Source organism: Oreochromis niloticus, linkage group LG4, assembly GCF_001858045.2.
Source record: "Oreochromis niloticus isolate F11D_XX linkage group LG4, O_niloticus_UMD_NMBU, whole genome shotgun sequence".
In the NCBI taxonomy this organism is placed as follows: Eukaryota; Metazoa; Chordata; class Actinopteri; order Cichliformes; family Cichlidae; genus Oreochromis; species Oreochromis niloticus.
This window is the reverse complement of record NC_031969.2, coordinates 23,222,055-23,234,805: the sequence shown is the minus strand read 5'-3', so window position 1 is coordinate 23,234,805 and position 12,751 is coordinate 23,222,055. Positions and strand designations below refer to the sequence as shown.

General features: G+C 39.3%; 1 protein-coding gene across 3 annotated transcripts; it reads right to left on the bottom strand.

Annotated features, from left to right (window-relative positions):
• Positions 1-121: 121 nt before the first annotated feature.
• gmip (GEM interacting protein) lies at positions 122-12,663 on the bottom strand. 3 transcript variants are annotated; one of them, XM_005468700.4, is made up of 21 exons: positions 12,419-12,663; positions 11,078-11,165; positions 10,465-10,561; positions 10,219-10,258; positions 8,236-8,361; positions 6,865-6,929; positions 6,622-6,729; positions 6,456-6,536; positions 6,131-6,292; positions 5,812-5,949; positions 5,185-5,375; positions 4,935-5,020; positions 4,788-4,850; positions 4,590-4,661; positions 4,345-4,487; positions 4,070-4,246; positions 3,855-3,992; positions 3,554-3,753; positions 3,076-3,397; positions 2,419-2,521; positions 122-1,614 (listed from the first exon to the last, which is right to left on the bottom strand). In XM_005468700.4, exons 1-21 carry the CDS (start codon positions 12,462-12,464, stop codon positions 986-988), a joined length of 3,075 nt encoding a protein of 1,024 aa, XP_005468757.1. In that variant the 5' UTR covers positions 12,465-12,663; the 3' UTR covers positions 122-985. The 3 variants fall into 3 exon arrangements, with proteins under 3 accessions (XP_005468757.1, XP_005468758.1, XP_005468764.1); XM_005468701.4 differs by having other exon boundaries at positions 2,419-2,518; XM_005468707.4 differs by lacking the exon at positions 2,419-2,521 and having other exon boundaries at positions 1,462-1,614.
• Between the last annotated feature and the right edge of the window lie 88 nt (positions 12,664-12,751).

Below are 12,751 nucleotides of genomic sequence, written 5' to 3'. Positions count from 1 at the left end.
GAAACAACTTGTGATGACATATCAGCCCCTTTCACACAGGAAAACATATTTAAGTTTTTGTTGTATTATACACCAAAACTGTCTGAGTTTGATGCAAAAATATCAAAAGAACAAAGCCGAATGAAGATGATATCACTTTACTCCTTCTAGACATCAGGAAATGTTGCTTCACTCCATTTACTTACACCAGGCTGTAAAATCAAACAGGTGCAGGCATTAAAATGCTGACATGGAAATAAAAAAAAGTGTCATGTCCAAACGCAGAGTACTGAAATTAAAGATAAAAGGTTTATTGCCTTTTCACTATTGTGTCTGACATGCTTTTCCCGCATACTGAGAGAGGACCGCCCCCTTGTGTTAAAACAAGAAAGGTGCATTAAGCTAAAAATGATCAGTGTTAAGATCAAGGACACCAGTAAAGGCATATATTTGTTAACACACTATAAAATTTTTCATTTATAGGGAATAATATATGGGGAAAGCACAAAAAATGTAAAACAGCATTATATTGATGACAATGTATTTTACAAATATTCATTACAGTTTGTTCGGGTCAAAACCGTTATACTCAGGTGCTAGTTTGTATCTTTTCACCTCACCTGCTAACTACATTCAAAACACAAGAGCTAATTAAAAAATAATGTATAAACCTCTCATGTCTGGTCTGTTTAGTGAACTGCTGGATTATCAACAGACCAAAATCTAAAGAACATTAGGTGGTAATCCAAGCAGGCACCAGGATTGAACTTTGCCCTGTGTTTCATATGTTAGTTCAGTAGGTTTGATTACTAAAGACAGTTAGGCTTTGTCTTCTGTGGTGATATTTGCACCTAAAATGTGGATGTACTCTATTCATAATAAAGGCATAATAATGGTAATATTGACAGAAGCATTTGTTGTTACATACAATAATGGTCATTTTAATGATGTCCTTTGCTGTGTGCGAAATCATTCCAGTGAACCGTCTGCAGATTTTTATCTTCCCTCAGACAAAGAGCTGCTCATCCTTCCCCGAGTGGCTGCGCCTCAGCCTTAGACCAGATAGGATCTTCTGGGCTGGTGAGGTAACATTTTTCTCAACAGGAATTGTCTTTGGTGACGAACACAGAGGGTGATACTGTCCAGTACTCGGCTTGTTATTGCTCTGATTTATGTTGCGATCTGCTCGACATCCTCCTGCTACCTCTTCAGCAGCTTGCGTTGTACTGGATGCTGTTGCAGGTGAAAGTGGTGCATACATAGAGTCCAAGCCCAACATGTACTGCACAACCTCACGGGGGCTTAGTGGGGCATCCGTTTTATTCTCTGTGTCAGTAGTCTGGGGCTCAAGAGTGCCCTCATAGTGGAAATCTATGTCTTGAGAAAGTCTTTGTGCCCCTGGCTCTGGAGAAGAGCTGCGACTGCTGTCTGCACTTCCTGTGTGGCCCCTCAGTTGAGGTGCAGCCTGTCTGGCTGCACGAGCTGGGTTCGAGACTCGGGTTCCTGGATTATGATGTCGGTGATACTTCACAGGCTGTCTGGTGAAACGGTAGTATGGCTGGACTCCTAAATCAGAGGTAGCTTCTCCTACCATCTCACCCTGAGGATCACTTGATACATCTCTCATAGCCAGGACTGGAGCAGTAGAAGGACAAGAATGTGATTCACAAAGTTAAGCATTTCCAACACCAGTTATTGATTATAGTGCTGAAGAAACATATACAAAATCCTTCTATATGATATATAGTGCAACTTGACTTGAAAGCAAGGAGCTTTGAAGCTGCTGTTGTAGCAACAGAGAAGAGAGCCACTCAGAAACACAGTGAAACTACAGCAAGCAAGGAATGGTTTGAGCCTCAAACTTTCCAAATCCCCAAACTCCAAAATCTAATTTTGTGTTGTCCAAATTCATACCAAAGCTCAAATGTCAAACTGCAAATTCCAAAAGAAATGATCATATATAATTAAAATCACACTAATTAATTCATTAATTCCACGAAGACTATCCCTAACAAAACGTACTCAACCGAATTCAGCCACTTTTACTGAACTGCAACACATAAGGAAATCTTACTTCTAAAGATAACTGGATGATGTAGGCAAAGTAATTAAAAAACAGATATTTCCGGTATTCTACACCTACAGAATCTCACACTTAGAAACACAAGCTACTGTGTAACTGTAAATTAGAACCAACCCCCTGAGTGCAAGAAATTAAGCAAAAGACTTGGGAGCTGTTTGGTAATACCTGCAAGAGGATTATTTAAGACATGTCCTCAAGTAGCAAAACTACAAGCTGACACAAGAGAGAACCCATTGTACTTGGCAACTGAAAACTTCAACATCTTTAGGTTTCACAGGACATAGACACAGTGGATAAATTAATTTGCTGACCTGCTCTAGTCAGGAGTAACTTCTCTATCACTATGCCCCGCCTACCTGCTCTCTCACTGGCTTCAGCGCTGAGCTGGTCCACTGCCTCATTGGATGAAGACTTGTCAGATATATAACCCTCGCTTGACTCTCTCTTGATTCGATTCTGCTGGAATGACACAAGTTGAGTGGTGGATTACAGACCACATCTAAACCTGCAGCACTACATTATTATAGGATTCCTACCGGGGCAATGACTACTTGGGATGAGTCCTTTTTATTTTTATTTTTTTTATTAGGTACAAATATAAAAGGCTTTTACTCTCCTAAAGAAAGGTGATATCCTGTTTGTGTTTTAATTCTTTTGATGCAACCCAACTAAAAACCCACAATTAGGTGAACTTTATTTAAATTTTAACAGGGAAGAGCTGTGTAAAGCAGAAAGTAAAAGCTAGAAAGAAGGTCAGAGTGCAGAGGGCAGGAGAAATGCAGCAGTTGTGCGTGAGGATCTTGTTAATCCTCATGGAATAAACGTGAGGTTAAGGTGGCAAGTGTTAAGGCTCTTAAAAACAGGTAGGTGTGTTTACTCTCAGCATGGTGTGAATGCTAAGCAACTGCTGCTCATTTATTTTAAACTCAAGTAGATATAAAATGAAGGTGGCTGCTTAAAAAGGAGCAGTTAAAAATTAGCCAGAGATGTTTAAAGCGCACTGAAGTACTTACTTCTACTGAGCGCGGCCGCTCTCTGGAGGTGGTTTCATTTTCTGAGTCGAGATAAGCCACCCCATCCAAGGGGCAGGAACCTCTGGGAGGGGTGTCAGGAAGAGGTGCAGTAGGGGGTGGAGGGGGCGTATCGGATCGTTGCTCCAGGCCGAAAATTTTGTCGTGGTGTGTGATGAGGAACTCAACAAGTACAGCCTGGTAGGTGGTCTCCAACAGGGCAATCATTGACATGTCTGTTGACACTAGAGGGCGCAATAACGTTGGCCCAAAAACAATGCCTAAATTGCTGGGAGACATCTTGTTCTCGTAGTTTTCTGAAACTCTGTAAATAAACACATGAGACAAATTCAAGGACAGCTCAAGCAAAATTTGACATTGAAGTCAAAGTCAGTGGTCCAGTGTAGAAATAAGTAAATGTCATCTATCAGGGTTAGGCCAAGTTAAACCAGAGAGGTCTGTGGTCCCAGAGCATGCTCACCTTTGAAGATGAGATATAAGGTGCTGCAAGGTGCTGTAGCAATATGGAGGAAGTCTGTGTAGTAGCTTTTGCAGCTTGTCAGTGATATCCATTATCTCATTAGTCTCTGGTGATGTCTCCCCATCATTCAGGTGCTGAATTGCTTTTCCCACCGTGATGAAATCATTGTAGAGGTCAAAAGTTAGTAAGGGCTCAGGCAGCTGCAAGAGACAATATTGAAAATATTCAGTGAGATATCAGAGAAAACTTACATCTCTTAAATTGTGCAAAAATGAGGTTCATATTTTAATATCTCCTTTACCTCCTTAAAGAAGTGCTTAAGGATAGAGGTGATGTCATGTGGTGAGAGGTCCGAGAGGTCCACTTGCTCTTTTTGTGTTTCAAAGGCATGGCAGAGCTTCTGTATGCGAGGCTTGGACCCACTCACACGATACACACCCTAACAGAAATGATTATTAGATCACTATTCATACTTGACGACCAATGTATTTGTACCAGTGTGAGGATAAATAATACCTGGACAGAGAGAGCACGGCTCTCAATCTCAGATGTGCAGTGAATCACTACAAAGGGCACCTCATCTGGTCTGTCACGTGGCAGCAGAGAGAGGTCCACTCCAAACACCGATCCCTTCTTGTGCTCACATTCTAGCTGACACACCTCCATACACTTCCTGTGCAAAGCTAGGCCGCACTGAATGTGAGATAGAAAAGAGCCAATCTCATTAATAATCTTATGGAAGCCAGTTTTCTGCCCACGTTACAGTATATTCATCAAATGTGTAATCATACCTCTTCACATTCAACCCCACTGACAACAATATAGTTGTCACACTGCTTGCATTTGGCCATTTTGCTTTTCATTTTCTTGAGTCGATGTGATAGTGCAGCTCGCGAAACCTGTGGCGCTTTGACTAACTGAGAATCATTGTACTCTGCAGGAAGATGGGGAAGACAGATTTATTTGCCAGCCAGGGATCAAATAAAAATATACTCTATTAACATATTTTGTTCATGAAAGAAAGGGAGGTAAGAACCTGATTCATCCCGGTCATCTAGGTCGTCTGATGACACTGTCAAAGTGGATGCCGTTTTACACTGCCTCCTAGCTTCAGTTATATATTCCAATAAAGCAGAAACATAGTTTAAAGAAAATTTTAAAAAGTCCCACAAGTTTTCAAGATGCATGTATTGTAAATTAAAAGTTAGATACAAAAATGTATGCCTGTGCCTACCAGGGCTGGACAGGGACTCCGAACTGCCTCCGATGCTCTCACTGTCACTATATCCAGTTTTCCCTTAGGTGAAACAACACACAAATATTATTAAAGAGAAAGATTAATTTTTTAATATAAAAAAGTATAATTAGGTGGAGCCCTTACTGCAATCACTGGATCGTCGCAAAGGACTATCATCTCCCATGAGTGAGTCTGGCAGAGTGTTCAGAGTGCTGGTTTTTCTTTTGTTGCTTTAAAGAAAAGAAATTATTGAAACAATTATTTTAACAAGGATATACACTCAAATACATCTGTCCCTACTGACACATTTTTATATGTTCACATTATTAGTTAAAAACATGCTACATATTTTATCAGCAGTAAAAAAAAGCAGCAATAAGTCCTTTTAACGCACCCTTTACCGTGAGGAACATACTCCTGGAAGGTAAATTTTTGGAGAATCTGCTCAGGGCGACGCTTACTGAGAACATACTGCAGATAGGGCTCACCAGACTCCTGGGCTCTGCATGTTACCTCCAGGTTGTGATAGCCAAGTGGAACAGGCTCTGCCTGCTGACGCTGGAAGTAGAACAGGTTCACTGTGACCTAATACAGAGAGAAGACATGATGTGGAGTCAAGGCAACAATTTTTAATCAACAAAAGTGATATAAAATATAAGAGTAGTGTTTTGCTCACAATTTACTTTTCATACCCGTAAAAAGTAAAAGAAAAAAAGAAAAAATATGCAAAGGAATCTTGTAATGTTATAAAACATGGTAGTTTTTATTAAAATCCTTTATACTGTATGATGCAAAACATAAATCACTGCTTAGGTAGATCATTATTTTCAGGTAAATTTTTGTATTAATCAACTTAGAAGCTGATTAATTACTAATAGTTAGACATGTTAACTTCTCTTCAGTCATTAGACTGTTCTTAGGTAATGATCCTGTAAATATATATGTAGCTATCCAAGACAACTTATGATATCACCTATACAATAACACATATTCTATATTTATACTAAAATGAAGTACTGACCTCTTTGAGCACAGTGTCTCCCTGAAAGATGAGCTTACGAATGTGTGAAATGATTCTTTCTTTCACCTTCACTAACACATCTTGGTGGTTCTTTGCATCGGTCACAGACTGTTTATATATCAACTCTGCCTCTGACACCTGTGGAGACAGAAAGAAAATCTAAGTGGCTATGCAATCTGTGCGTGTGTTTTCCTCTTTTTGCATTGTCTCATAAGCCATTACTAAGCATACCAAAAAATATTTAATTTTTGTTTACTGAAACCTTAGGCCCTTATTTCTACAGATTATACAGTATTTAGTCCATTAACAGGACACTCACCTTAGTCTGAGCTTCATCCTTAGACTTCCTCCTCTTATCTAGTGTTTTGCTTCCTACTGTGTCATCTGCAGCCTTAGCAGAGACAGCTTTCGCCTTTTCTAGCTCATCACAGCGCTGGAAGTACTGGTGCTTGGCCTTTTTATAAGCTGTCACTGCTTCATTCTGAAAACAAGAAAGGGAGATACACAGAGCGGAAAACAATGTTTATTATTGGCACAAATTTTAGCACAACATACGAGAAAGGAAACATACTGGTTACATTCATAACAGACCAAACAACATATACAGCACATACAAACAATACCAGAAGTGATTATCCACTTACCATCCTCCTTTGTTCTCTTGCCCACTGCTCTTTAAATTCTCTGCGCCACTTATCGATCTCATTTCTCTTTGCACTCAAGGCCTTTGAGACAGAGAATCGGTATTTAACACATCTACATCTAAACATCAGAGATGGTTTTACATGATGTGTTTGTAGGCTTCTATACCTGGTAACAGCGACTTTGCAACAGATCAGAAGTCCTTCTAGCGTTCAGACAATTTTTGATGTCTTGCTCTAGAGCCATTGTGTAGATGTACTGTAATGGCATCATTTCCTGCATAGACAAGAGCAAAGAAAGTGAAATGCAACAGTATCTGTTGTAGGTACCAGTGAGTAACTCATTGTGATGTACTGTAGCAATCATTGGCACAGTTTTTGTCAAGTATCCATCCAGTAAAGAAAACCATACCTGTTGGAGTACATTGGTTTTTGCTCCTTCAGCTGTCTTCATGACACTTTTTGCAAATTCCTGCTCTGCAAAGAAAAAAAAAAGTTTTTTTCTTTTTTATATAAAAATAAAAAACACAGGCATGGTACATGAAGATAAAAAACACAGTAGAATCCACTGAAATTCTTGCACTATACTGAACATTTTAGAGCTCCACTTGGACAAACCTGGTGACATTACCTATCTTTCTGTGTCTCTTCACAAGTCTGACATTTACTGAATAGCCTATGCAAGACCCACAGAAAAACTAGAACTTGTAGTGTGGTGAACTCTAACCTGTGTCTATTTTGAAATTAAAAGAGGAATTAATTTGGTTAAAAATACCTGTGGTTTGCATTTTGCATCAGTTCAAGAACTGCAACAGGAAATGAACCAAGCTGATGTCAGTATGATCTCACTCACACTGTACAAGTACTGATACAAACACTAAGTCAACAGCAGTTTGTGATCTGACTGCTGTCTTTGAGCAATGGGCTCTATATTGTTAGCAAACTCAATGTGTTGCTTTACTGTGTAATCACTAGTTTGGGGCTGAGCTTCACCCAGCATTACTCATGTGTTACCATTGCCTAACTGATCTCCTTACTTGAGGTTGATAACTGTTGCTCTGTGTTTTGAATGATATCACTAGTGATGTCAATATACTTTGACATCACTACCTGAATTCATAGGATCTGAAAAGGCTCACAGAAGAGGAATCGCTATGTAATCCAAAGGCACGTAGTGTCTTTTCTTGCCCTCCTCTTTTCAGCTAATCTGCGCTTTAATCCTTTCTGTTTGTGTAGCATGCAGTTCTCTGGAATGACTGCATAAACTCACATCCTCTTTAACAGAAATAATCCAGGAAGGTGATGAAAATTACTTGATGGTACTCCAGCTAATACTCAAAAATGCATGTATTATGATTTTTCTTTCTTAATGGGTAATACAAAGCAGCAATCCAATCTTCAGTGTGCACCTCTTCTCCTTTACAGGCTGACTGCTGCAGCACTATTTCAAATTTTATTATATCAAAGCAAACAAACAAAAAACCCCATTTGCGTTAACTCTAGATGAAAATACTAGGGCACATTCACTTATACCTAACCTACTTGCATGAAATGATCATTTACTAACACTTTAAACCAATTAATGTTGGTACTACTCTAAGACTACTGACTTCATAGTGGATCAGAATTATTTTTATTCATATTCTACACATGGCTTTGCATTTTGTAAGAAATCCAACTATACCTGTTTCTGTGTGTGGTTTCTATTCAAATATACCATCTACGATAAGACAAAAAATTTGCATGTTACACTACTATTTCCTTTACTCAGCTGTGTATTTACCCAAGCTGATTCTCTTCTCCATCCAGGCAAGAAGGTCTTTGGCATATCGGCACCACAACTTGGCGTACTGCAGCGCCGTCTCCACTCCATCCTCACAGCGACATAGGGCCAGGTCTGCTTCTTGGACTGTGAGGGAGTACATCAGCATAATGGCAGGCTCTTTACACTTCAAGGTGTACCCAGGAATCACACTGTAATAGCACCAAATATCCCCTTTTCTCCAGGAAACATTCAGTCTGTTCTTAAGTGATATTAATGCTCCCAGACTATATCTGACAACTTAAAGAGGTTTAAAAAACAAATACCAGTTTAAAAAAAAGATATACACAAACCCAAAACAGGAAATAATGACTGGATATGACAAGTCATAGCTGCTCCTCAGAGTAAAGATCCTGCAGTTTCCAGAAGGTGAGAGCAAACTCTAGCATGTATACTGAAATATACAGTAGTTTGTTGGTAAAAAACAAAGAAAAAAAACCCTCTTAATAAGTCCTATGTCTCACAGTTGACAGAAAAAGGATGTAACTAGAGAGAGGACAGCCCCAAAACAAACTGCTTTAGCTAAATAACTTCCCTCCTCTCTCCTCTTCCCTTTTGCCTGGCCCCTCCCTCTCACACCTGTTCACTTGTAGTCAGCTACTGACACAAGCCATGTTGTGAGAGCACATAACAGCACACTAGCATGTTGTTATAGCTCTACTGTGGTCACCAAGGCAGGGCGTTAATACGATAACCACTCTTCTTCCTCTGTGAGTCACACTAGTGCAGGGTGGATATGTATCTTTGACAGTCACATGGTGTAACAAAAGCTCCCTACGCTGCTTTCTCAATGTGTTCCACTTCCAGCAAAACTTTTGCAAATAAATGCTATAATTTTTTTCTTTTAACCAAAGCTGATGCATTTCAGCAACTTTCACTTCTTCTAGCGGTCCATTGTACAGTGCTTTAAAACATGCAAGCATGTTATGCCAGAGAGAAAGAGATGCAGATTTTATACTGCTCTTCCCCTTCAGATAGCTGCCAAATCCAGTTAAAGTGGTAGGACAAAAAAATCCAGCCAGACTTTCTTCTGCCATCATGCGCAGCCCACAAAACAGAACATGCAATTCCAGAGACATGTTAGGTTTTGTGCTATGGGTGACCTCTCTTAGCCTTTCCTCTCTAGGGAGAGCTCTGAGCACTTTCAGAAAACAGTCATTTGGAGTTCAAGCACTTGGAATGAGGATTATTCCAGTCAAGTCCAGATTGCAGACTGACAGGGTTTAGAGGAGCATTGAATCAGGTTTATCTCCTGGCATGTGAGAGAGCAAGCGTGCTAAGGTGGTGTGGGGGAGGTGTTCTTGAGAAGAGCTTCTATGCCCCAAGAATAAATTTGACATTGCTCACCATCCAAGTTTAACACAGTGTGCCTCTGTAATATTTTATCTTACCATGTGCCTATAATTTGAGTCAAATTGAAGTTTGTGCACTTAGCCCAAAGTCCTACTATAGACTATGAGTAAGTCTGGTGCATTTATCCATCTGACTTGTATTTATGCCATAGACCATGTAACAGGAGATTTCTGTAACTCTCTTTTTTCCACTAGAGTCTAATGTAAAAACTGAGAGCAGCTGTCCCCTGCTTTAATCCTCTCTCTTTAGCCTAATCTTGTTACAGAGGGATGGTTACAACTCACAGCTGATTATAAGACAATAAATAAATGTTGAAGAAGATTATTTGTAAAGTGTCACAGACAGTAGCGCCTGCTACATCTAATGATCCGACTGGATGAAGGATAGTATCCTGTCAGTCCCAGGAAGGTTAGTGCTAAGTTAAGCAGGTGACTGAACCACTTCAGCAACAGGGTCACAGTGTAAAGGAATGTCGCATTGAGACCAACTGTTTATAACAGCTAACCTTATTCACTGACCCTGACCAGAGAGCATGCAGACAATAACACACTCATTTGGGCGCTTTCATCCCTTCTGTCACACAAACCATACCTGTTTGAGTTCCATCCACGTCATTGGGTTCGGCACATATCTGTGGACAAAGTGCATCTTCAAACTGGTGGAACTCTACAACTCTATCAAAGCACATCTAATCTTCTAAAAACAAACCATCAGCAGTGGAGACAGGAGATTTAAAAAACTGAACCTGAGCTAAACTTTAGCATAAACAACAGCATAAATGACAGGCCTTTCATTAAGTAGGTCATTCACTACATTCAAAAGGTATTTATTTCTTACAGTCACGTCATGTTGATCTGTGGTCTCTGCAGTTTCTACAGAGATAGGTTCTGAGATGGACTGGGAGTCAATCTCTGCTAGCAGATCATCCCCTGAGCTGAGCACAGAAAGAATGTATAAGGAGAGAAACATAAACAGTCGAACAGCGATTTGTCAAGGAATATGCCAACAAGCATATGCTACTGGGCCTTTTAGTACCATAGACAAGCCCCTTAAGAACCTTTCAAGGTCCAGTTCATGTATTTCTATTATTTTAACTATATTCACCACTGCACCTTTGCTTTAGAGAAATGTTATAAACAGTTGCCAGTCAGTGCTTCTCATAAAATCTGACTCACAGCCAGGGTAGATTAAACCAGACGTGGCAATGCTGACATAGAAAGTTATTAAACCTTTAAACTAGATTAATATACCAACAGATCATACATAACTGAGTTCATGTTGATGGATTATTAAATGATAAAATCCTAATTTATAAATTAATAATTCCATCCTCAAGAGCTTCTTATCATTATCCATCTCTAGACCATTTGAAATACCAATTCACTAACCACAGTTTTTACTTAGCACCCGAGTGATGCAGGAGAAAAGGGTTGCACAAAGTAATACTTACGAAGAGATGAAAGATAAATCAAGATTATCAAAATCTCGGAAGATCTCACTGTATCGCTTTGTTTCAGATTTATTCACTCGTTTCACATCTGAAATGAAAAATGTAAAAGCTAAGATACATATAAACTTTACATTGTATTTATGTTACATAGAGTAAATGGTGAGCCTGACATGTGAACCCTTCCCCCACCCTGCAAAAGCACTAACTATACAGAAATGCATTTTTTACCACAGCATCAAACCTATAGACCAAATAAACAACATGCCAACATTTGGTAGCTTGCAAACACACAGTAAAATAGATGAACTGAAAAAAGGATCCAGTTCAAAAAAATAATAATCAAACTTAGCTTCTCATAAAATCCTATCTGACAGCATTTGCACTTAATGTGAAGTAAAACTGACACATTTTGCTGCTTAAACTTTAGTGCTTTTGTGCAACACTTTGACCGTTTATAACCCTCTGACGTAGCAAAAAGTTAAAAACTAATTCACAATAGGTGTAACAAATGTAAAAAAGAAATCTCTCTCTCAGAGATGCCTCCATTTTGGTCAACCACATCCTGCTTGCAGTTTGTGTCACGTCCCATCGTGTACATAGAGTCCTTGTTTTTCACACCACCAGTGTTTCAGCACAAGAATAAGAGCTGACAGGAAAGTAAGATGTTTCAGCAAAATTTGAACACAGTTTTCCAGTGTAGTTGCACTTAACTCTGACAGTTGTGTTTGCTGTTTACCCGCAACATTTGCAAAAGCTACTTGCATGAATTGAGGCTACACTGCAACAAGCCTCTGAATAGAAACTTTCAAGCAAAGAAACATTTCTAATTTCTAGTGTGTCAAATGACACAAAAGTCTCCAAAACATTAGTTTTAAAGCAAGTCGACAGTCTTGGCTTTTTGGAAGGAGTAGGCTAATTCTGCTGAATAAAAATACAGAAGTTAAACAAAAAGACAGAACAAGAACGTTAAAAAAAGAGTTCAGGAAGTTCACCAACAAGGAGGATGCCGCACAGCAGCAGAAATCTTCTGACAACTCATTAACAAAGGCACTTTATGCATGCAGTGTCTGCATGCACCCACATGAATAACCATGTCATAATGGCGCTACACTGCTTTGAGTAGATTTCCAGTAACACAAACCAAAATTATATTCGTCAATTAAAAAGTTTGGGGTTATTTCAAATGAAGAAAAATGTGTATCAATAGCAAAACGTTTTGAAGGTTTTGAAAGAAAAAAAAACAGATATAAGTTTCATTTAAGCATGGGCAAGTTTATATTTAGAGTAAAGGGCACAATATACTCAAAATGACCACATATCACATATCTTATTTGTGCTCACCTGTGCCTTGAGTAGAATCCTTGTTTTCCACTAAATCTTCTTCCATTTCTGCGCTATTTCCACAGCAGGCAGACGCTACCAACACCTCTCACACATTATCTCGCATCAGGGTCAAACTACAATACACAGTAAAACACGTTGTATTTGAAGTGGTAGGAAATCAGGACTGTAGCTTAAACACAGCGATATAAAGTTGAGCTCCAAGCGCGCTGATATGTAAGTTCTTAAAATGATCTTCCTCTGGTAGAGTGAAGGTTGGCCAATGTTTTCACCATCAAGGGGAAGAGGAAGTGTATCTTACAGTCACTGGAGGCCCCACCTACATTGTCTAAC